This window comes from Acanthopagrus latus, chromosome 16 (assembly GCF_904848185.1).
Source record: "Acanthopagrus latus isolate v.2019 chromosome 16, fAcaLat1.1, whole genome shotgun sequence".
Lineage (NCBI taxonomy): Eukaryota > Metazoa > Chordata > Actinopteri > Spariformes > Sparidae > Acanthopagrus > Acanthopagrus latus.
In genome coordinates this window covers 11979097-12003474 of record NC_051054.1, presented here as the reverse complement: position 1 = coordinate 12003474, position 24378 = coordinate 11979097, and the positions used below count along the sequence as shown (strand labels likewise).

Below are 24378 nucleotides of genomic sequence, written 5' to 3'. Positions count from 1 at the left end.
GCAGTGCAAAACATAAAGGAGAATGCACTGTGGGATATAAAGAAACGCATCTCATTTTTTGAGAGACGGCAGCACCACTCACATTCTATCAGTCTTGGTCATGTTCTCATTTCATTACAAGTAAATTCGTCCCTGACGTATTGAAGTCTAAAACTGCTGCATGCTGCACATTTATAACAAAGTCCCCTTGTCTGGGATGGCACTGTGTCAACTGTTGTAAGAGTGAAGTTTGGATCATGACTCAGCTGGACTGTCTGTGACTCCATGACACCTGGGTGATAGACTGAGGTCACTCCCTGGATGTTTATAACGGTGTAAGACAAAGAGTCAGACTGGAGTCGTCGCCCTGTGCCTACACAAAGCTGAGGCTGCAGTAAAGTGGTTACTGCTCCAGGCTAGACCTATTAAATCCCCATCTCTGTGTCACCCTGCAGACCTTATTAGTATGCAAATAGTGGATGCATGTTAGTAAGCCAGATGTGGTGTGCACGCGCTTGCGTACATGTGTCATTTATTATGTTTAATAACGAATCCATTGGTTGTTTTTATGATTCTCCTCTCCTTCCAGGGCTTCTGCTCGTGGCTCTCATCTCTTTACCATATGAAGTAAGTGCACAGAGCAGTTGCCCTTGCAATTATTTTACCCTTCTCTCATCTCGGCTTCCATCTTTTTATTGGCCCTGCTGTCTTCAAAGCTGATGTCACAGTCAAAATGTAAAGTCTCGTGTTATATCTCATTTAGCAGGGAAAACAAACGAGTCTGGGCTCATGTGACCGCTGGTGCCGTGGTTTCCCCTTGAATATTTGCACTTGCTGGAGTCTGACTGCACACAACAGATTAAGGCCTGTAAAAAAAGGGCCATTTTCACGCTGCCCATGGTTTCCATAGTATTGTGGTGGAGTTTGGGTGCTTCTGTTTTTAGCTCTCATGCCAGTGGCTCACCCCGGGATCCCTGGGAAAGTGCAAACCCACCCTGTGAGTTCGCAATGTGTGGGCTGCAATGAGACCAGCCTGCACCTCTTTTCTTCTCTTTTCTTGCATTTCTCCTCCTTTCTTTTTCTTTTTTTTTTTTTTGGTTCTATTTTATGACACTTGGTTTCCTGAACCTTCCCGCTTTTGGTTACCACAGCCTCTGACACCAAAGTAATGGTGCCACAGTTTGACTCGTGATGAGGCATCAGCTGTCGAACCGTTGCTCCTGATAGTACGAGCTGCGCACATATGAGAGATTAATATTCCTCTTATTTTCATCACAACCTGCCTTTGTGCAAATTCCACCTCTGAATCATTTGCAGCATCTTTGTGTTTTTTATCACGTAGCATGGAAAGTTTCTGAAGATTCTGAAGGTCTCCCCTTCTCTGTTTTCTGCAGGGACGAAGAGATACGCAGCAAATGTGGCATCGACGCCGTCACGTACCTGTCCTTCCAGCGCCACATCATCCTGCTCATGACCGTGGTTTGCCTGCTGTCTTTGGCCGTAATCCTGCCGGTCAACTTTTCCGGGAACCTCCTGGGTATTTCAGTCCCTACATGAAGGCCTAGCCGGTTGTTTGAAAAAGCCGAGGGATATCCTTAACCATGGGGAGAGACACATGGGGCACCTCGCGGGGAGAGAGTCCAGGCCACACAGAGAACATCACACACATCCACACACCAGATTGTTTGTTAGTCAAACGGTCAGAAACATAAGCTTAGAACAATCTGCGGTACAGCTGATCTTAAAAAAAAAGAAGCCAGAGCATCTCACGTAACAAAATGCAATCACAACTAACGTAAACTGAAAAGATAATTGCTGAATTGCCCATAAAACAACAGCACGAAGCAAAATTACTATTTACATGCAGTACACAAAGGCTACATTTCATTTATTTTGAGTTGCTAGCATACCAGTGGCAATCCCCCAAGTAGGATCATAGAAATAGAAAGTGCTTCATTTCCTCATAACATACACATGTAGGTGTCGGGCGTTGCTAAATAGGAGCAGAAATGCCTTTTGGCAGCTGGGTGCTTATTTTGTAGGAAGTGTTGACGAAGCCGTTCCCTAACAGGATGAAGGCAGGAGCCATTATGGGGTCTGCGAGGGAACTGGGCCTTCTACAGAAACACTTTTATTGCTTCTGGCTGTCATCTTATAGAGCAGTGTGTCACCCCAGCCGTTAAACAAACCCACACCCGTTGACAGGCTGCCATGGCGACGGAAAACAACGGGTGCCCAAATTAAAGCGGCAGAGTTAGGCATGACTGCGATGTTCGAGTCCTGTGTGAAATTTCATTGAGATGAGAGAGATGTCATTAAACTTGGATGGGGAGGGTTTTACTCTTAATAGTGACATTGCTTCATCGAAGGCCTCAGACGAAGGAGGAGGGGTTTTCCCTCAAGTCATCTTGGAAATTAAAATGTCTCGCTGTCTGTCGTGTTCCATTATTCCTACAGGAGACAGCCCCGAAAACTTTGGAAGAACAACACTGGCTAATGTTAGCGCAAAGTAAGTCCAACACTTTGCGAGTGACATCAGCTCTCGTGAAATAGCGCAGAACCATGAAAACACACTGGACTGTATATGTATTTGTTGAAGTCACAGCAGTGTTTTTTGTGCCCTGCAGGGACAGCTTTCTGTGGCTCCACAGCATCTTTGCTCTGGTCTACTTCATCATCACACTGCTGTGCATGGCTCACCACTCCATACGGCTGGAGTATAGAGAGGATGAGAAGGTCTGTCACCGGCACATCACACTGTTGCAAGGTCCAGTGTGTAGGATTTAAAGTGATCTATTGGCAGAAATGGAATGTAATATTTATGAATATCTTTTCATGAGTTCAGTATTATCACCTGAAACCTGAAAGAATCATTGTGTTATCGTTACATTAGGATTAGCCTCTTATATCTAGCAACGGGGAGCGGATCATTTTCCAGGGAGTACGCCATGTTAGAAACATAGAAATGGCTTTTTGTGTTTCTACCAAGGGATCTCCATACAGTCTGGACCCTTAAACATCAAGGCCTGGTCATTTCTCCTCTGCAGAAGTATCCATTTCTCTTGGCTAATATACAGTAATTTGCAAGTTAGTACAGCTGGGAGAAATGGGATTGTCATTAGTTTTTAAGGTATTTGTTCAGATGGATTTGGCCTGTCACAGAAATTAAGTTAACTACTTGTCATATATATCTTATCATCTTATTCATATATGAACATGACCTCGATCAATTTCTGCTGCCCCCAGTGTTGCCGATTATGTCAACACGCAATTTTTGTACTTGTACGTCAAACAACAATAACGGTGTTTCTTTGTTCAACCAAAGAAGTTACTGTGACAGGTCTAATCAGGATTCATCCTCTCAGGACAAATTATTCCTTGTTATTCTATTCCTCCATATATCTCCGATGGCACCACACTGCTAGCATGGCTTATATCACTTTAATAACTCATCGTGGTAATTGCATTATATTTTGCAGGTAGCCAGGACACTGATGATCACCGGTATACCAAGAGAGATCTCTGACCCAGGACTTATCACTAAACACTTCCAGTACGCATGTTTTCTTCTCTGTTTCACTGTTTAGTCGAGTTTAATCCTCGTCTTATGTTTGGCTCGTGTCACAAGGAACCCCTGACAGTTTTTTTGCAAACGCATGTACGTGCACAGTCTCTTCCCCGTCATTCTGATGTCCTGAAGTCCTTTTTCCTCCATTCCACCAGTGAGGCCTACCCCAGCTGTACCGTCACTGATATTCGGTTCTGCTTTAATGTGCACAAGCTGATGAGGCTGGACTTAGAGAGGTACAGTAACTGCTACAGACTGCAGCAGCGCATTTTGTGATCAGTGTGAGACTGCTGTTTGACGATGTTGATGTGTTTTGCAGGCGCAAAGCGATGAAAGGCAGGCTGTATTTTGCTACAAAGGCCCAAAAGGAGGGGAAGATCCTGATCAAGACCCACCCGTGCGCTCAGATATTCTGCTGCGACATCTGTGGCTTTGAAAAGGTGCTTTTTTTTTAATCAACATTACTTGGATCAGTGAGTTGTGTTGCACAGAATGCGTGTTACCACTGGATGGCACTGCAATCCAAAAGTAGGCACACACAGCAACAGCACATCTTGCCACTGGTGAATCTGGGGATCTCTGTGGAGTGAGAGATGCAGTGAGTAATGGGTGTTCTAACTTTTTTCATCCGCAGGTGGATGCAGAACAGTACTACAGCGAGTTAGAGGAAAAGCGGACCGACGAGTTCAACGCAGAGAAGAACCGCATCTCCATGAAGAGGCTGGGCATCGCCTTCGTGACTTTCCGTGATGAGAGGATGACTGCGGTGTGAGTAAACAGCAGCATGACACCGAGGTTTTATGACTGTCAGGCCCTCTCGTCACGTAAACCCTGTCACAGCGGGGAGCCGACATTAAATTCATGGGGACACATAAAAGCTGCTGAGGCAGATTTCTGCAGCACTTTTGGACATGTTGTTTTGTTTCTGCAGAATTGTGAAGGACTACAGTCGCGTGCACTGCCGTCGCAGACTGCAGCAGTCCAGCATCACCACCGTGGTGCAGTCGCACAAATGGGGGGTCAGCTACGCACCCGCTCCCAGTGACATCATCTGGTCAGTACTGGCATTACTGGAACTCAGAGAGTTTCACTTTAAGGGTCCCCATAGCCCTAGATCCCTAACTTAAAGGGTAACTCCACTGTTTTTTACACATTAAAGTGTGTTTACAGGTCTTGAGGTGTAGTATTGCATTTATGAAAAAGTAGTACAAAGCCTTGTGGCCCCAGAAGAAGCTGCATGTGATCTGCAGTGAGACCACTCAGTGGCTAAATTGCGTTGTTGGTAATGAGGACAAGAATGATGTTATACCTACAGACAACAATTCCCACTCGCGCTCACACCTGCAGGTCTGCCTGGACCAAGGGGAGGAAACCAGAGCACAAGGAGCAAAACCCATGCAGACACATTTCGAGTGTAATATCCAGTTGTACATGTCTGATGCATCATTTAGACACATTTCCCTGTAATTAAGCATGACATATTTGGTATCTTTGGAAAGCGTTGTATCGTGACTACACTTGAAGCCAAAGTTCTGCGGGCTGTAATTTTGCTTGTTGATGGAACATTAGCTTGTAATGATGGCGCTCGAAGAATCTTTTTATTCAGACAAGAGGTACAAATTATGCAAATTATGCACTTCGGCTTTGTCGGAGTATCTGCATCAGAGCTCCCGTTTCTTTTTTTTTTTTCCACCAGCTCTTGATGTTTGTTTGTAGCAGATCTCCTTTAAATGCCATTTAAAGCTCATTCCCTGTCCTTGATTGGATTAGCCGAAATGCATGTTTCTCGTCTTCGAAAGCAAATTGCAGCAGTCCCAGCGAGATTATGTAACAAATGACTGATGCATATGTATGGGAGATTAAAGCAGAGGGATGGTAGCGCTCGCTGTTTGTGCTTCACGCCTGCTCGGCCGCAGCGTGCAAATGTGTTTTTGTCGCACCAACTAGACGACTGGAGCAGGTACTTTTGCTCCTTCATTAAAACTGAGCGCTGAAGTGTGCTGCTCTCCAGTGGAAACTCACATACGGAGAGGTGGCTATTTCAGGCTTATGTCAATACATACAGTAGAGGAGTGTCAGGGGACATCAGTGTGTTAACTGTCCCGTCTTGCTGGATGACTGTGAATTGATGCTCGTTATTTTCCCCCCCTCACCAGGGAGAACCTGTCAGTGTGCGGATCTCGCTGGTGGCTCCGCTGCGTCCTCCTCAACATCCTCCTCTTCCTGCTGCTCTTCTTCCTCACAACTCCCGCCATCATCGTCAACACCATGGACAAGTTCAACGTCACAAGGCCCGTGGAGAGTCTGCGGGTCAGGAGTTTGAGATTAAGCTGAACCATGTGGCCACCTTTTTAACCCTCTTCTTAGTCATTAATTAACCATTTTCCCATCCAATCCAGAGCCCAGTCATTACCCAGTTCTTCCCGACCCTCCTGCTGTGGGCGTTTTCCGTGCTCCTGCCCTTCATCGTCTACTACTCAGCCTTCTTCGAGTCCCACTGGACCAGGTACTCACCAGCCATCGGCCAGCACTCTCCCCTCTCCTCTGAAATGGAAATGCCTGTCCTTCCATTCTTCAAATGGACCCTTCATGTGTGGCATGTCTTCCTCTCGACTCCCAGCATTTCTCCTTTTTCTTTTTTCATCTCAGTTCATTTTTCTTTTCTTTTTTTTTTCTCTTTCACCCTGTTGCTCTTTTTTACGCTCTCCCCCCTCTCTCCCTCCCTCCCTCTGTCACTCTCCCTGCACTGTTATTCTGGGCAGGTTGTCATAGAGATCTCCATGTGAGGATAATGATATGCACAGTAGTCACCATGCGCAGAGGAGCGGCACATGGCGACTAGCGGGAGGAGGAGCAGAACAACTGTGCATAAGGAGACAACCTCGCGCGGCACCTATGAGCACCCTTTCTTTACATAACCACCCCCACAAACGTGTTGTGCAGGCGTGATGTGCGAAGGACCGAATGCAAATCGACTGTTTACTGGAGTGAAAAGCGTAGTTCGTGCTAATGATCCCCAGCAGTCCTGTAAATGCGGCGTCAGCTGTCTTTACATTGCATTATGTCACATTATAAACTGATTACGCTGAGGGGACCTGCGCTGGTTTTATAACTCAATACGTATTGCGTAATGATGTTCTCATCATCCCTTATTTTTCATCTAATGTCTCAGATCCGGTGAGAATCAAGTGACGATGCACAAGTGTTTTTTGCTGCTGGTCTTCATGGTCATCCTCCTGCCTTCGCTTGGTCTGTCCAGGTACACTAACTCTCAAAAAACCCCATAAAACTTATTTTTCTTTTGATTTCATCCACTTTTAAATATTCATACTTACTGAAGCATGGCCTTTTCATATGTTACTCTTTCTGTAGTTTGGACCTATTCTTCACGTGGCTCTTTGACGTCCACTTCCTGGATGAAAAGGATGTCAAATTCCAGTAAGATTTCCCCTTTTTTTTCCATATTCGACCTTTAAAGTCACAGGCAGATTAACTTTTAGACAAGGTCACATCAGCGCTCACAGGTTTCCTCGTTTTCCTTGTTGCAGGTGTGTTTTTCTCCCTGACAATGGTGCGTTCTTCGTAAACTACGTGATCACATCCAGCCTGATTGGCACAGCTATGGAGCTGCTTCGCATCCCGGCGCTGACGGTGTATGCCCTCCGCCTCTGCTTCGCCAAGTCCCAGGCTGAGCGCATCCATGTCAAACGGGTTAGCCGAGTCCCCTTTCATGCTTATCGCAGTGTTTGCGGGTTGGCAACATGAAATTGTGTTCTCACTGTTTGTGTTTTCATCCACAGAGTCAGGCCTATGAGTTCCAGTTTGGCCTGGAGTACGCCTGGACCATGTGTATCTTTGCAGTCAGTATGACCTACAGCATCACATGTCCCATCATCACACCCTTTGGTGAGCAACACACAGCACAGCGATTCCCCTTTATCCTCATCTGCCTCTTCCTTCTTTCCACCTTTAGTCTTTCTCCTCCACCCCATCACCTTCCTTCTCTGTCTTGTGTGTGTGTGTGTGTGTGTGTGTGTGTGTGTGTGTCCCTTACATTGCGCCCTCACTCTCCTCTGCTGCCTGCCAGTCCGATGCAGACTGTGTGAATTTGCTGCTGTAGTCCCAGACACCCAGACACAGTGAGTTGCGAGCCAGACGCCCACTCTGCTCCTGTCTCTGCCCAGAGAGCTCAAAAAGCTTCTATTTACTTCAGCAGTCAAATCCTCAAAGCCCTTTTCATACATAATACCCCGCTGTTCTGTGCATTTTAGCTTCCTGCAGACTGCATGCAAAACTTTTTTTTTTTTCTCTTTTTTTTTCTGAGGCAATACATACATGCAATCTTGTCGGTTGAGTCGAACCTCGTCGGGTGGAACCACAAAGAAGCAACACAGCATTTCATCTAACTGCCAAACCTTTGAGGTCCTCAGACCTTACTGTGTGTGTGGGGTTTTGGTGAAGCTTGGAGAGAACAAAATCGAAAATATGATGTTAAAGGACCACAAGGATTTCTGCCTTTCAGCCTTAAATCAACGGCACTGCCTTCCATTTGCTTGCTTGAATGCTTTGTGGATGCTGTTTTAGATATTGTAATGTCCATTGTCTAGGACTTTGGGGCAGAGATGGGGTATAGAATAGAAGCTGTTCATTCAGTTGCAGTCTGCAATCCTACACAATTCAATCTTTGTTTTCTCTTTGATACTGCAAGTACTGATTAATGAAGTAAGTTTTTGCATGTTTTCTTCCACCCCTCCAGGTCTACTCTACGCGATCCTCAAGCACATGGTCGACCGATACAACATCTACTATGCATACGTTCCCACCAAACTCAACCAGCGCATCCACAGGGCGGCCATCAGCCAGGTCATCGTGGCTCCCGTCCTCTGCATGTTCTGGCTGCTCTTCTTCTCCATGCTCAGATTAGGTATGACCTCCATTGTTCTGTCCTGCCACAGCACCTGTAACTGTCACTGAATCCTAAGTCTATTGCCATCAAACTGCAAAATGTACTTTGAATTCTCCCCTCACAGGTCCAACGCATCCCATCACCCTCTTCACGTCGGTGTCCCTGCTCTCCTCTATTGCCTTCTCCCTCTTCCGCTTGTGCCTTAAGAAGCAGCCAGACAAGTCGACCAGCTACCAGGTCAGCTCCGCCACACACACCTCGCTGAGATACGTTTCAGCCCAAGATGCAATAATGCTGAATGAAAGGGTTGGTTTTTTTTTTTCTTTGTTTCAGATGTCTGATCAGCCAGCAGAGGGGACGTTCACTGATGCAGACAGGAGTACTGTAACATCCACCACTGCTTCCAGTGTACAGTACCACATTTTAACCTATGAGCCCGACAGTTCACCATTAAAACACATCTTACAGGATCATTTTAGTACATTTGCGTGTTTTAACCAAAGAGTTTGTCTACAACAACAGATAAGGGCCATTCTTAAATTGATTAAACCAACAGCTGTTTGTGTCATAAAACATCAGCGTTATGATATGAATTTAACAGCATTGCTCAAGTCCTGAATAGGCAGCAAAACCACTAATAAACTATGGCAAGAAAATACTGTAACTTGTATGTGATTTATGATAAATGGGTTAAGATAACCAAAAGCGCCATAGAAGTGATAAATAAATACCTTTTCTCAAGTGCTATACTATCTGGTATCATTAGTTTCAGGTTACCTTGCAGGTATTTAAAAAACTGACCATATGATCATCTTATAAACAATGTGTTAGATGTCATAGAAGTTTTATGGCAGAACTTTGACTAAACACAACACACTTACACATGAAAGCATCGATAATAGTCAATAATTCATTATTATATAACAAGTACATCTTCTGTGTAATGAGTGCTGTTGCTTTTAAAACTTAAAGTAAAACTAATACTTATGTACTTTTACTTAAAATAAATAACAAATGCAGGACCATTACTTGTAATGGAGTCTTGTTACAGTGTGGGACTGTAATTTTTGATTACATAATGTCTGAATACTTCTTTGATCACTTAAAACATGCACGATGTTCTCCATGAGGTATTGAGGTTAACCTTCAAAGCTGGATTTATAATCTTTGCCAGTCACCTTATTTTTCAGGTTATGAACTCTGAGAATTATTAATGAGCTAAGATCTGAACTTGTATCTTTACCCCGTAAGTGTAGGGTGGGGAACCACCACAAACCCTTACTGAAAAACAAACTTTCATCTTGTACACTCCCTGTGGGGAGTAATTAACCCTTTGACACGATCGTAAAATGTATGTTGATCTTCCTCCCTCAGCTGTTTGTGGCATCCGTGCTGCTGGAGCCAGAGCTGGCTTTGACTCCGATGCCCTCCCCAGCCCACCACGGCTATGGCGCCATGGTCAGCTCCCAGAGTTCGAGCCATGGCCAGGTGGAGGAAGAGGAGTGTGAGGACCAATCCCAGACCCATGAGACTGAGCTCCAAGACCCACCGGACCCCTACTGCTCCAGCCCACTCATGGACAGCCCTGTGGGCTACCAGTAACACCAAATCCCCCAAGCTGATTCCACGTGTCCTTCACCTGGGGAACACGGATTGCTAAATGCCGCAATGCAGCATTATCGCCACTAACCTCAGACTGCAACTCAGCTGCCTCAGACCCCGAGAATGGGCTTGTTAGAAAGGGCGAAGAGCCCGAAGATGAAAGTAGTTTAAGAATACAGGAGCAGTCTATAAATGTATAAATGTATAGACAGCGGTTAAAACATCTACTGAACCTGTCTCATGGACACAAACATCAATCGTGACAGAAGATACATCCTCCCTAAATGTACAGATTATCTTAAACTACTGGATGCTCCGTGACAGGAATTCCATCTTCTTCTACAGCTTCATTTGCAAGTTAAAAAGGTTAAAACTCATGAAAGTGACTGGGGTGGATTGCAATCAGAGATACTCTGTCCATGCTGTGGCACTTGGACATGAGTGGAGGTGAAAGTACCCATCAGAGTGGGTGGTGTGAGCAGGCTCCCCCCGGCAGACTGACAGAGTGATCTGGGCACGGGTGATATCTGGTTCCTCGGCGGCAGAGCTCGGGGAGGCTGAGGGTGAGGGCAGCTAGTTGTGAAGCCATCTGCAGTGAGAGAGCAGACAGACGGAGGGTCGAATGTAACTCAGAGATGTACTGTAATGTGTGTACGCTCTCTCCGAGGAGGCACAAGCAGCTCGACTGTACCTGAAGCTTGTTGTAACTATTTTTGCTACAGTATTTTTGGTGTCATCGATATTGTGCTTTGGGTTGGGCTAGGTCTAGATCGGTCAAGGATTTAAAGAGCTGTCCCATCTTAATCAGAGTATTCCCTTAATATGCTGTTTTTACTGTGTATGTGATCCAACTCAGTTTGATTGATATTTTTTTAACCACTTTCTTCCAGAGAGTTAGATGAGAAGATCGATTCCCGACTCATGTCTGCCTGACATTTCTTGGCTGGTCGCAGCAACTTCCTGGAGTCTTCTCGTCACCAGTGGAGACTCCAGGAAGTCACTGTGATGGGCAGAGTTAACCTTGTTCTCTCAGTCGCCAGCTCTACAAGGTTTCGGTTGTGGGTTTTGGTGAGCGTTATATGAGCCGATGCCACTTACGCGACTGTTGGGTGTGTAGCATGTCTAATTATGCATTTTCACTATCTTATACATCAACATTATATGTCAAACAGCAGCAACTTCAGTTAAAATATTACCTTTTAAATTTATAAACATCATTATGTGTTGGCTCTGGCACAATTCAGACGAAACAAAATGCTAACTGGCTGCTGGCAACAGCTTCACTGTATATTTACATTCACACCAATGTGAACAGGATATCAATCATCTTGTGTAACTCTCCGCAAGAAAGTGGGTTTCCCCAAAATATAGAAGTGTTCCCATAACTTCCACAAGCTATGGGAAAAATTAGAAGCACATCCTGGAATTACAGCATTTTGAAAGGATTTGCCATGGAGTCTATTTTATGCCACTGTAACACAACAACAGAATCTTGAGAATAATTTATTCATTTTGCTAATTATGTGAAATACTCAAAGTAACTAAACTAAATGTTACTACTAAAGCCATTATATTAAGTTGTTTTAGTTGTAAACATTCTAAATAATAATGATTTGTTACCCTAATGGCTGAAATGAACTTATTTGTATTTACTTGATTATTGTTAGTGAAATATTTCTGTGCTCCAATTAAGTTTTATGTCCCCAACGCTTCAATTCGAGCACTTCTCTACTGTACCATGATTTCAGTTTATTAACCTATTCCTTGTGACACTCCACTGCATGTTGACTACTGTATGTTGTATAAATGAGGTATGCATTCATATCCTAATCCTTAAAGTTTCCTGTGTGCTAATCTCATTGGTTTACAGTCTGTATGTTTGCAGGTTTTGTATATTTTGGTGGAGGTTTTATTTTGTCACGGTGGGATGAGAGTTTGTTTATTTTTTTCCCCATGAAACTGAATGTAAACCACTTGTAGTTTGTTATTCACGTCTCTTGCTGTGCCTTGAACAAACACTTTCTTTCGTGTGACAATCCAGCATGGCCTGAAATATGCTGCATGGACTGAAAACTAAAGAGCGGGGGAAACAACCATGAGATAAAACAAAAAACAACAGCAACAAAACAACCCAGAGTAGCATATTTTCGTTCAAAAGCCAACAGATACGCAGTGAACTCGTTCTACCGAGACACTGACAAAACCAATCTTCACGTAAGGCCCACTTACTGCAATTTTTCTGGAGCTTTCGATTCAGATGGTCTTCATCTGCTCTTAAAGACCAATTATAATGGTCAACTTGTAGAGGAACAGGTGTGGAGAAGCCCTAAATACACCCGTAATAAGAGAAAGTTTGAACATCTACAGATCAGTGACGATTTCATACGCAGATGAAGACCACATGATATGATCAAAAGATCCAGAAAAAGCGGGTAGTCGTAGAGCTCCTTGAATAGGTCAATAACTGTCAAGCTCACCACACTTACTCACTTTACATTACAGCAGCACTGTTGCTTTGAGATGCTGAGTGTTGTGGTCTTGTTGGTGCCTCGTTGTCAAGTTCAATCAATATCCATTCTCGGCCGCTGTATCTTTTGATCACACAGATCTTGTAACATTTACGGCCAAGCTCGCTGTTGAGGAAACAATCTGTGGAAGTTGTTAATCCAATCTTCCATTAATCCATTTTTACGTCGGTATGAGAGGGCTTATTATGATGTAACTCACATAAAATCAAAGGCCTGTGAAAGGAATTTTCAAAAAAGAAAGTTTTTCTAAAAGCTAAAATGCATTTGTTCATTTAACAAGGAATCTAATTCCAGTTCCTCATGCTGTTTTAAAGAGATGAAAGCTGGCAGCAGAGAGAGTATGAAGTGGTCAGTGCAGAAAATCATGAAGTAACATCCATTTGGGAGAAAAAAAAGAAAAAAAAACATCAAAGTGCATCTGAGAATTTCTGTCCCTGAACTGCCAACATGTCCTGTGGGTTTCTCTTGCAGTAGCTTGTTTCACAGATCATTAAACGTGCTTTCCTTTGAAAAATACAAAATAAAACTTATTAGGGTATTCTTAGCTCTAATGGCCATGCAAGGAGGGATTGTCCATTTTCATGCTTAACTAGTTTTATTGTATCCTGTCATGTCTGTTCATATACTGTCGGCTCAGCCGTCTAAGGTCTATTTGGAGGTGCATTAGCTTTCCAGACATGTCCGCTGGTTTCTGCTCTTGGTTTACGAAACGTGTGTATCATCTTTATTTCGTATGTGACCGGCCTGCTGTAAATGCAGGTTGTTATATCTGCAAGAAGGTTGAAGTTAGGGGACAGACTGCGCTTGAGATTGATCCCTGTCAGGCTAACGAGTTTTCATCTGTCAAAAGTGAAGTGCTGTGATCTGAAATTAAAATTAATTCAGCTCAATCCACTCATCTTGTCCCATGAACTCCTTATTGCCCTCCTCTGCTGTGGTCTGTGATGAAGGGTTTTAGAGAGGGGGTGAGTCAGTCATCATGTGGGGAGTAGTAGTGAAAGGGTGAACGTTCATGTGATGCCTTCAGGAAATGTGCAAAGGATATTTTACATACAATACAGGTTTATGGCCGAGGCTGAAATTAACCATGTGAAAGTCCAATCTGTAAGATAGTTAACTGTCTCATTCCCAGGTTTGGTTTCCCAGGTCAACAGATACAGAAGCTTCTCAACACAAGTTGGAAACTAGACTCAATAATCAACTATCTCACAAATTAACCTCTAAATTCATAGTTTGAAATGATGGGAATATGCTTTATTTATGCCCGACATTTTGGTTTTTGTACTAAAACAAGTCAGATCTAATTCGAAGCCAGGCTAGCAGATTTCCAGCTTTCCAGGAATTAAACATTGCCCAAAATAAAGTCGGACAAAGTGTGCTGCTGATGACAGCGATTCCTTTGTCTCTCCAAAGATAATCGCAGACCAGATATGCTCAGTTCACAGAGCTGGAGAGAGCATTGCTAATGAATGCAGGTGCATGTCAGCTCAGGGTTTGAACCAGCGTGTCTGCAAACAAACTAGCCCCGGGACGAGCCTCGGTAAATACTACAGGCCTCATTTGTCCCTCAGACCACATCTAAGGGTGGATGGGGCAATTAATCGTATGACCATCTGCTTTCATCCAAACCACACTGGAAAAGTGGTAGCACCATAGTGCCAGTGGTCAATACGGTTCCAGCAAAGTGGTGCACGAGTAGGATTTTTTTCTGCGAAACGTCTCTCAACGACTCGATGGATGTCATTTTTTTTCTGCATGCAGTGAGAGGTTTTGTAACAAGAAAAAAGCAAGATGACACGTCTGCCGTCACATACACTGCTTCTTTGTTGCTAAGAGTTGAAAATGAGAGAGAAAAGTCCCTGACAGTCTCCCTTGTCACCAGTGGCAACTGCTAAGCGCCTGCTTCTCAGTGAAAGGTGAATTCCTCTGGGTGCGTGGCCTGTCGCTCGCCTTTCTCCTGCCCAGATGCTTAGAATAGAAAATGTCTCTGCCTCCTGCGGAAAGCATATTGTCACTCCCATCTGGGTTGGTGTCAGCATGCAAATTAGGCTAAATAAGGTGGTTTTGTTTAGCATTTACATAATGCTGCAGGTCAACGTGCAGGCAATTTCGTTAGTGATTTGAATTAGGAGACTTATGAAAGTTCATCCTTGACCTCAGAAATAGTAGTTGACCGAACAAAACAATCTCAAATTGATCATTGTAAAGACTGTCTGTGAATATTGGTTGACCTTGGAAAACGCTGCTAATGCATCAGTCAGCACCATTTAGCAGCTGTTCAAGACCATTTGATCCTCATTAAAACAACATTTCTCAGGATTAAATTGCCTTCCTCAATATACATATATATATAGTAATAGGTGTCTTGAACAGTCATCTAATGCAGCACAGCAGGTGGTTACAGGACACGCAGCCATAGCTGCTACAAAGTTTAATTGATACATAACCCTGACAAATGATCTTTGAAGTCACAGTATGTCCTTAAACACACAGTATGAAATTTCTGCTGCTACAGGGATGTGTCCATCGAAACAAAAGCATGGTTCCATGGGATCTGTTACACAACTCAACTAAGTAAAGGTCCATATATATATTTTAACGCATATGTTACATTTTATATCTTTAATTGAATCACTGCACATTAGCGTAGCAGCTTCGGTTACACCTGTAAAGTAGCAGAAAAAAAAGACCTGAAGCTTAGAAATAGCTTTTCGATTTGCATTTGTAGGGGAACTGCACATGTAAAACACTAGTTGTTGTGTGGCCTGTGTCAGCAGCTGTATAGATCCAAACAGAAGTGTATCTGTCTTGCTGAAACACCTCCTGTGTGAAGTAGGTTTGTCTGCAGGAGTAGACCTACCACAGGACACACCCTCCAAATAATCGCAGTTTAGCAAGGTTAGGTTTAGGAGAAAAAAAATTTGGTTCAAATAAGTACATTGATTCAAGAAGTCATCTCAGGCAGTAGTGTTATGTCGTGGAGTGGGCATGTCGTGCAGTATGCAAGACTGACAACAGACCTTTTCTCCCGTTCCGAGAAGCTCTAAATGTGTTTTAATCCACAGCTGAACATGGTCCCAAACAAATACACTGTTTACCCTGGTTTGAGTTATGTTTGCCCTAAACTACAGTGCCTAGCTGTTTCAGGATTTACCGATTTACATTTTCAGTAGGAGCCAATTGGTTTGAAGGATGGGAAATTCATGTTTCCTTCTTTTCACAGGAATTGTTAACAATCAGAAAATATGTGAATGGCACTAGCCTTGTCCTTTGCCTCATGTGAGAGGCGGCTGTCTTCCAGTTGCCGATAGACAGCTCACCCTCGCTGTTGTGGTTGTCGCTTGGAAGGCGCGGGCTGCTCCCAGGGGAGCTAATCAGAGCGAGCCTTATTAGCCTGCACGCGTAGTCACTGTCCGACTCCTCGCTCCTTTCCACAGGATGATTTAGGATGAGTGAGTGACTGAGCAATGCTTTGCTTCGCTCCTTCATCGACACACACAGACACACACAACTATGGACCATCACTTAACAGTTGCCATGACAACGTTCAATACCCCCTTCATTCCTAAACACGTTGCAGACTTTCTAAAAATAATGTGTGTTGTCTTTTCTCGCAGACTCATCTCCAGACGACAGCCTTCAGAGCAAATCCTCGCGCTCTTCAAGGCAGGACTGGAAGCATAGGTGCTGATTAATGAATTGCCACAAGGGATATAAACACCCAACGTATTTTGGTCCCTAGCTCACTGGATTTTGTCGCAATCTAACTATTGGCTGGTGACCCGAGAGATGGCCGGGTCAGAGTCCCCGGGAAGAACGGTGGCGAGACAACTGGCTCAGTGTTGCTCTGGAGGCTGAAGCGAGACGTGGAGCGTGGAGCCAACATAAACACAGCAGACTCTCACTGGGACAGGGAGAGTGAGGATACTGTTGGGGAGAGCAGGGAGACAGATTAAGGCCATGTCAGCCACTGCTCCCACCGCAGAACAGACAGCGAGCTCGTGGATGTGACTGTTACAATGATACAACCAAATTGTATATCAGGGAGAAATGAGCCCTGTGTGCTCAGATTATCTCCATCTCCACTTCTCTCATTAAAGAGGCAAACTAACATTCAAGCAAACTGTCTACAAGGATTGAACACGTTCACGGAGGAAAATACAAACAAACAAAAAAAATCCAGCATTACAGAGAAAAGTGTATGAAGCATTAAATTCTGTAAACAATGTCGATGTGACATTGTGCAGTTGCATGAGTAAGTGGGCTGATGTGCCTGCAGTCGCCCTCGTCTCAAGCCGAGAGCGATGAGCCATTCGGCGCTTGGATCTTATGTAACACTCGGGGATGGGCTGTCAGTGGGAAGGAAATCAGGCATCGTGTGATTGATTTCAAGCGCAGACCATTGTGTTGTTAACCGTCAACAATCTGAGCGCGGGAGGAAAACACACTGACCTCGATTAGCAGTAAAATATCCACAGAAGATCACTTTATTTAGTCTCCAGTAAGCACACAACAAGTGTAGGGTGGAATCCAGTTTACAAAGAGTGCGTGCTTGCATTAATTCTAATGATAATAATTATAACAACATAGTAATAATAATAATCATAATGTGCGTTTTTGGTTGAAGGATAACTAGGTGAAGTCATCGCTGTTCAGTAGCAGCTGATAAAGATGAGGTAGACAGTGACACACCCAATATGTACAGAGCTGCTGGATGTTAAATGGGATAACATGCCAGTTGTCAGTCATGCCTGCTAAAAAGACCTAATGTCAGGTAATTGAAAACAGAGACATGGAGAACAACAACCTGCACAGGGCTGTGTACTGAAGAAAGAATCACTACAGATACACCAAACACACAGTCAGTTAATTAACATTACACCTCCGGGCTAGAAAGTAGAGATAGAATATATACTACTCAAGGATAAAATAGCTGAATAGAAAACTCTGCTTTTATAATTTTCTGTCAGGACTGCACATAGAAGTTAATAGTATCTCTATTATTTTGATTACATGAAGGATATACTGTTTAGTACATCATATTTGAAGAAAAAAAAACAGTGCTCTTTAACTACACATACATTTCAGAATATAAAAATAAAACTTTGTAAATGTAAACTCAGACTAAAGCGATAATAACCACATATCAGCAGCTTGGATTTACAGTTGTATGGTGTTATTATCTAATACTTGGCACACTGTTGCTAAGTTACTTGGCATAATGACCATGAATGTAAATAACAGCTGAGTGAGGATGATACATACAGCGTTATGGCAGCAATAATAATAACACCACACACATATTAGACAGTGACAACACACAGTACCTCCGTATCATTTGTTTTGCCTTCATAAATTAAAAAATACAAATCAGTTAAGTTTGGCTTTGTTTCATAATCATCCAAAACAATTGTTCACTTCCTGCTTAACTTCCTGAGCCAAAAGAAACACAGGGCCACTCTGTTCGCCTTCACCTCTAAAGCAGAGGTTATACATCGCGAGTAGCCACAACAACACAGTTAATAAGAATTACTGAGATAAGCAACTAGAGTACAACAAAACCACTTAACACTAACAATGATTGGAAACTGATAGCCAAGGAACAAATATGTTAAAAGTCCTTCAAGATGCCCTTTAACTTTTCAAACTCTATAAAGGTCACATAACAGTCTATTAGTAAGAGTTTAACAGTCAGCTGAAGCCTATTGAAATACTCACAATCTCTACTGAGGAGAGCATCACACACCGTGTCGAGTAAGGTGCATGCGGACGCCTTAACAGTCATAGATCACCAAAGATGAGCCACCAGAGAGTATAACAGTTCTCATCTATTGAAGATAAGAATTAACAGTTGTTTTGTCAGTAGGTTAAATTTTAGATGAACAAAGTCGCACACAAAAAGAGGCGTAATGATGCGTAATATCAATAGAAAACACAGTAATGGTTATGATTAAGGTGGTAGGATTTATCCTCTGTAAGATCACATTGCTTTGTCCATGTTTTGTAAAGTATCACTGTGTTCCAGTTAGATAGAGAGCTGCCCATGTTGGCCACAGTAACCATTACAGTTTGAGTAGTGTGTGATGCCTAAATATAATATCTAGTGTTTCACAACTGTGCAGCTCTTTTAAGATACAGCACAAAGACCACTACAGTTACTGTTATCATTGCAGTAGATATAAAAAACATTATATACAAAGAGCCTCGACAGTTTTTCTCAATGAGAGGCGCTCAGATGGTTACGGGTCCAGACTGAGGAGAACTGGCTCAGACCCTCACAGATGTACAGCAGCATTGCCTGGTTGTAAAACATCCACAGCAAAGGAAATAAACTCTGTGACTGGTCGACCCAATTGTGAAGTGTAACCACACCATGCATCTGCTACGCTATGCAACCCCACTCACAGAGCAAATGTACAGCGTTCCATGGCAACCACATTGAGTGATTTGACAGCATCTGATCAGTGGCTCCCTCTGCGCGTCTCAGTCAGCCTTGTCCTCACCGTTCTTGGCCCACCCTCGGCTCATGGCTGCTACCACGATGCTGTACATGTTGAGCCAGGCCTGACGCAGCGGCGCCGTGTAGGCCTGGCCCAGACTGCACTGCAGCATGTAGAGAAGGGCCTCACCCACCATCTGAAGAAGTCCAAAACAAACCAGAATACAAACACACACAAAGCACATATTATACACTGCGCATTAAGTTGTGAAATAAATTCCTTGAGAGCGGTACAATGAAAGGTTGATCATACAGCAAATGCCTCGGTGTTGACTCCAACTGCCTGATGCTTCCTCCCGAGGTTGAGCAGAAAGTCCTCCAAGGAATGAAGGTCGTCCAGATGGCTGACTGCTGCGTCGATCACAAGCATCACCTGGGATCACGTGATTACACACACACACAACCACAGAGGGTGTTCAAGGCCATGCACGAGTACAAATTGTAATCTTGTAGTGGTCGGTGCGGCGAACAGAGCTCACCTTGGTGACATGTTCCAGGAACTCAGGGCTGGAGAGGCAGTCTTGTGTGGAGCCACAGTTTGTACTGTAGTGGAAAAGACTGAGGAGCGCAGGGTCCAGCTCAAACAGTCTACCACAGACAAATACCACACTGTTCTATAGGTGTATACACATGGCATGGGTTGCCAAACATCCACACAGCCACAAGATCAATCTGTAAATCATACATCTACAAATCTCTCCTGCTGGTCTCTGATTTAGCGGCAGCTGTCTCAAAGTAAATTGTTGGATTATTGCAGTCTGTCGCCAAGCAACAAGTCAAGCTTCCGGCCGCTGCGTGGTGAAAGTGTGCAGCGGAGGATCTAGCTTGTTTCTCTCTCCTCACCTGACACATATTCTAACATTATAGCGTTTCATGGACGACATAAAAAACATGCGAAACCTTATGACTTTTAGTTATTAGAATGCATGCTAATGGTAGAAGGACTGCACAGGACATTTTCTTCCCTCACAGGTCACTTTACTGACTAATTCCATTTGAATCATGGGCAAGCCTTTCTTTTACAGTCCCCTAATTATCAGGTATTTACTGGTTACCCAATAACACACTATAATTTACCATATAGTTATCAGGTAAATGCCCAGTATTTTGGCCATAGTTTCACTGTATTTACTTTCTTATTACCATTGGTAATTACCTAGTAACTCTTTTGTGTTACCATGAATTTACCAGGTAAATACCTGGTAATTAGGGGACTGTAAAAGAAAGGCTTACCAAATCATGTTGGTGGTGTATAACATTACCTGGAAAACATGATGACACCATGAGGAACTTTGTTCTTGCCCAGGCTCTCCCAGCTGCCTCGTATCAGCTCCTTGTCTTTCCCTGACAGCTTCTCCATCCTCCCTCAGGCTGCAAACACACGACAAGTTCTTCTGGGGGGGGGGGGGACACACAACTCCTCTACAGGACAAGGAGGCTCAGTTTGAAGAAAGCCATAACATTTGAGTTAATCCACAGACCAAACTTCCGGCCAACCCACCTGGAAAACAAAGCAGAGCACCAAGTGAGCGTCACATAGCTGTAATCCTGATGTAAAGAGGGAGCCAGGACTGCAGGAGATATGACGAACAAATGTACTGTACCTTCTTGAGGTCAGTCTTCTCTCTGAACTTCTTCTGGTGCAGCCAGGCTGAGGGGTCTGTGTGTGCGTGTGAGTGTGTGTGAGTGTTTGTGTATGTGTGCAGGCAGCAGCCTTGCCTGACACTCTGGTGCACTTGCTCTCTCTTCCCCCGGCCCACGGTGCAGTCAGGCAGACAAGTTGTGCCACGCTCTTATCTGTCACACTGGCTGCTATCTCTCTCTCCCCTTCCTGCTTGCCTCTTGATATGCTCTCTCTCCCGCACTGGGGATATTATTCAAGCCACTGAAGGAGAAAAAGAGGGATCTCTCTCTTCTGCTCCAGAGAGGCTGCAACGAGCCACAGCTCCTCCTGCAGGTGAACCAGGGATTAAAACATAAAGAGACTATACATGCACGCACAACCTAAACTGCACTTTACAAAAACACATGGCCCTTGAACTTTTACTTTGTAATCAAGAGGATATCAATCAACAAGAAATTAAGATGAACAACACAATAACCACAATAAGATGTTTTAAAGCAGGTGAAAGGCTCAGTAAAAAGCTGAACCTAAAAAGCACGACTGTCACTGCAGCCGGTAAAATGAAAGGTTTAAGTTTGCTCAAGGTCGAGGGAAAAGTCAAAACCCGACAAGGAGAGATGAGGTGAACTAATCTAATTGGGAGTCTAAATTCAAGCAGAGAGGTCATTGGAGGTTAGGGCGCAGGCTTCATTTATGGAGGAAGGGGCACCCAAATGGCTCAAGAAATTTTGAGCATCTAATCCTTTCATTCCTGCACAATATTGATTTTTTTGTTCTGCATTTATTTCTTGTGAAAAGTATTGTCATTATTTTTCTACACGTACGACAACAGGAAAAACTCAGGCAGGCAGATAATGGATGGAGTTGGACTGGAATATATGCAACGAGGCTGGTGGGATAGTAGGCACAGGTAGACAGGGGGCAATAAGATGAGCAGGGATGCTGGGAGCACAGGGGATACTGGCTGGCAGGTGGGAGTGTGAGGATATGACAGGGGAGTTAGAAAACGGAAGACCAAAGTGGCAGATGGGGAAAATATGAGAGTAGCAATTGGCCGACATCGCGACGGTGAAGTCCATTTGAGGCCTATATCATCTACTCTAGGGCGTGTCCTCACACGCCTGCCTACATTTGCAACCCATGCATTTACAGAATTAAATGTGTGGGAATTTTTACATCGTTCAGCGGCTGGAATAATAAAAGACCTGAGCGTGCCACCTTAGTAAAATTATATTGTTCATGTGCTAAGCAGAGCCACTCCTCAAACAAGCGTGATCATAACATTCGCCGGCCAAGTGCACAGCCTCTCATTAATCTAAATGAGATGTGTTTGTTCCCTTTCCCAGCTTCCGCACACATCCGAGGCGCTATGGTTTGTTTTTTAAAGAGACGATTTCACAGGACGCGGGTTTCTCACTCAGATATTATCTAACAGGTTGGGAGAGATTGGTTTTGTTTTCAGCCGTGCACCGTGGGGGATCAGAGGTGCACAGCGCTCTCCTGAGGGACTACGAGGCAGAGCGGGGAGGGATACATGGTTCCCATGACAACCTGACAGGATGGAGCCCTTGAAGCTTTGCCATGTGATATTTGAGATCTCAAGGAAGGGGCTGAGCAAATATTTATCATATTTATAAGTACTATGTAATAAGATTTGGGCTTTTCTACTTTTCTAATCCTTTTAATTATTCATATTTAATCTTGTGCTTATTCAAATACCCAGACAGTGTTGTAACGGTCACCTTAAAGAGATGAACATCAGCCTGGTAGCACAAAATGGTATTAGAATTGAATGTAACATGTATTTTTATGGTGTCCTGAACTGAACTTGTGCAAACATTGCCTTAGATAGCATCAATGCACAGTAACACAGCAGCCTATAAAAAGTACAGCCCCCTTATACGTTCTAGTATACTTTTCTCCATGATTACATTTTAATTGTGATTATACAGATATACAGACATTTCCATGTGGCTTGTATGTAAAAATTATGTCTAAAATTCCTGGAAGTCAGCTGTCTAAGCACAAATGGAGGTTGGAGTCTACAAGCGTATTTGATGTGGGTCTATAGGCCTGGAGCAGACGAAAGAATTGGTCTCCGTGCAATGTTTATTTAGGTGGTGGTGTGGTGGTGGAAACAACTGGGAACTTTAACCCAACCATCTGAGAGCTGCCCATGTCAGACGCTTGGTGTCCTTACGGGAACTGCCAAATCAAAAAATACAGATTTATTCAATTCATTAAAAGAAAATAGAACAAATAGAATAAAATTGATAAAAGTGAATCTGTTTTTCAATATTGGGAGTTTCTTGTTTTTGAGTGGGTAAAACATAAAATAGTGTTACAGACACAGTGGCCTCAATTGCCATTTTGTTTGTGAACTGTTTATTCTGGTAATCAGGTCTTATGCTTATCCTCTAAATTACAGTGTTCATATTCCTGAGCAAGGGCCAACAATAGTTTTCTGCTTGTACGCAAGGCAAAATAATCTCCCAAGACCCCCCACAGCATATTATCATTAGGGTTAGAGGGACCTTTTGGCCCCTTCAGGCCCTCTCACTACCCAGCAGGGCCCAGGACAACTGACCCTCCTTTGTCTGTGGCCCTGTGCTTAGTAGAACTGTTGTCATAAAACTAAAAATAGCATGCATATTGTGTGTGTTTGTTTGTGTGTGTGTGTGTGTGTGTGTGTGTGTGTGTGTGTGTGTGTGTGTGTGTGTGTGTGTGTGTGTGCGCTCGTCTACAATAATCTCAAAGCATTTAAAATGTAGATCACTTATAAACAATATACAGTCCCATAAACTTTTATTTTTCAGTTGTAATCCCTGACAGTTGTGATTGTAAAGTCCAGATGTTTTGTAATTTCATACTTTACAGGTCTGCATCTTAAACCATCACACACTCTTTGCCGATAGTTAGCAATGACATGAATCATTTCTGCGGACAGTGTTGTTTTCTAGCGGAGAGGCCACAGAAAACTCTGTGCCGCTCGAACCTTTTTGATCATGGCATTTCTTCCCGTTTGGACTTCACGCTCTTCTCTTCCACATCTTCAATTTTCTCCCCGTCGTCTACATTTTCCTCCCTAAATCAGACATTTCGGGTTAGAATAAGGCTATATTGTAATTACATCGAACTTTTACTTGGCAACAGTATTTGCCTTTTCTTCACTAAAACTGCAGGGCTTGCTCAGAAAATTATGTAATGTAATATGACCAAACCACATAAAGTCCTTGGCTCTCCAGAGGCAGTGCTATTCATAATTTTACCGGACACAGTGGTCTTACGCAGTGGATGAACAAAACTAAAAATTCTCACTGTGCATACCTGCTATGAATGTCAATCTCGTCTGCATCGTCCCCAGATCTGGATGATGTTGATGTTCCTTCAGCTGCCTCACCATTCTCTTCAACAAACTGCTCCTTTAAGCCGGCTGTCTTCAGCTTGTTCCTGTATTTCTGCTCTGCGTGAGCCTTTGCATTTTTCTGCCAGTAAAAACACAAAGTTACGCTGGAGGGGCATGTCATTTATAACGTGGTGTAATCTCCCTAGTTCACTATGCCACTTACCTGTTTCACCTGTTGGAACAAATAAGGGCGTTCACTGACTCGTGCCTTCATGTCCCGTAACTCCCTCGTGTACTTTCTCATCCGCTGTTGGTCAGCCTCCCTT

The 24378-nt window shown here is 43.6% G+C and overlaps 3 protein-coding genes across 28 annotated transcripts in view; 1 reads left to right on the top strand and 2 right to left on the bottom strand.

Annotated features, from left to right (window-relative positions):
* The window catches only part of tmem63c (transmembrane protein 63C), a 29072-nt gene extending 17044 nt beyond the window's left edge, over nucleotides 1-12028 (top strand). For 15 of the 16 annotated variants that reach the window (XM_037072069.1, XM_037072067.1, XM_037072068.1 and 12 more), the window contains 19 exons: nucleotides 569-606; nucleotides 1374-1516; nucleotides 2437-2488; nucleotides 2607-2715; nucleotides 3459-3532; nucleotides 3703-3783; nucleotides 3867-3987; nucleotides 4182-4315; nucleotides 4479-4601; nucleotides 5704-5857; nucleotides 5947-6053; nucleotides 6720-6806; nucleotides 6920-6985; nucleotides 7096-7258; nucleotides 7348-7453; nucleotides 8304-8471; nucleotides 8578-8690; nucleotides 8787-8861; nucleotides 9828-12028. In XM_037072069.1, coding sequence (XP_036927964.1) covers nucleotides 569-606; nucleotides 1374-1516; nucleotides 2437-2488; nucleotides 2607-2715; nucleotides 3459-3532; nucleotides 3703-3783; nucleotides 3867-3987; nucleotides 4182-4315; nucleotides 4479-4601; nucleotides 5704-5857; nucleotides 5947-6053; nucleotides 6720-6806; nucleotides 6920-6985; nucleotides 7096-7258; nucleotides 7348-7453; nucleotides 8304-8471; nucleotides 8578-8690; nucleotides 8787-8861; nucleotides 9828-10055 — 2142 coding nt within the window. In that variant the 3' untranslated portion in view covers nucleotides 10056-12028. Of the gene's footprint in view, nucleotides 1-568; nucleotides 607-1373; nucleotides 1517-2436; nucleotides 2489-2606; nucleotides 2716-3458; nucleotides 3533-3702; nucleotides 3784-3866; nucleotides 3988-4181; nucleotides 4316-4478; nucleotides 4602-5703; nucleotides 5858-5946; nucleotides 6054-6719; nucleotides 6807-6919; nucleotides 6986-7095; nucleotides 7259-7347; nucleotides 7454-7634; nucleotides 7687-7871; nucleotides 7970-8303; nucleotides 8472-8577; nucleotides 8691-8786; nucleotides 8862-9827 lie in introns of those variants that run through there. The other variant, XM_037072078.1, reaches the window with a different exon arrangement.
* A 4308-nt stretch (nucleotides 12029-16336) lies between these two features.
* ngb (neuroglobin) lies at nucleotides 16337-20828 on the bottom strand. Of its 8 annotated transcripts, none has more exons than XR_005070363.1 (7): nucleotides 20687-20828; nucleotides 20345-20583; nucleotides 19562-19670; nucleotides 19336-19455; nucleotides 18989-19219; nucleotides 18302-18411; nucleotides 16337-16510 (listed from the first exon to the last, which is right to left on the bottom strand). XR_005070363.1 is itself a non-coding variant. In XM_037072463.1 (5 exons), exons 2-5 carry the CDS (start codon nucleotides 20440-20442, stop codon nucleotides 19067-19069), a joined length of 480 nt encoding a protein of 159 aa, XP_036928358.1. In that variant the 5' UTR covers nucleotides 20443-20583; nucleotides 20687-20828; the 3' UTR covers nucleotides 17041-19066. The 8 variants fall into 8 exon arrangements, 3 of the variants coding, with proteins under 3 accessions (XP_036928358.1, XP_036928360.1, XP_036928361.1); XR_005070364.1 differs by having other exon boundaries at nucleotides 18330-18411; XR_005070360.1 differs by having other exon boundaries at nucleotides 16340-16510; nucleotides 18302-19219.
* An 85-nt stretch (nucleotides 20829-20913) lies between these two features.
* Nucleotides 20914-24378, bottom strand: part of fam161b (FAM161 centrosomal protein B) — an 8606-nt gene continuing 5141 nt past the window's right edge. For 3 of the 4 annotated variants that reach the window (XM_037072452.1, XM_037072454.1, XM_037072451.1), the window contains exons 7-9: nucleotides 24276-24375; nucleotides 24034-24191; nucleotides 23495-23791 (exon numbers count right to left, since the gene is read on the bottom strand). In XM_037072452.1, the coding sequence (XP_036928347.1) occupies nucleotides 23710-23791; nucleotides 24034-24191; nucleotides 24276-24375 (340 nt within the window). In that variant the 3' untranslated portion in view covers nucleotides 23495-23709. Of the gene's footprint in view, nucleotides 21034-23494; nucleotides 23792-24033; nucleotides 24192-24275; nucleotides 24376-24378 lie in introns of those variants that run through there. The other variant, XM_037072453.1, reaches the window with a different exon arrangement.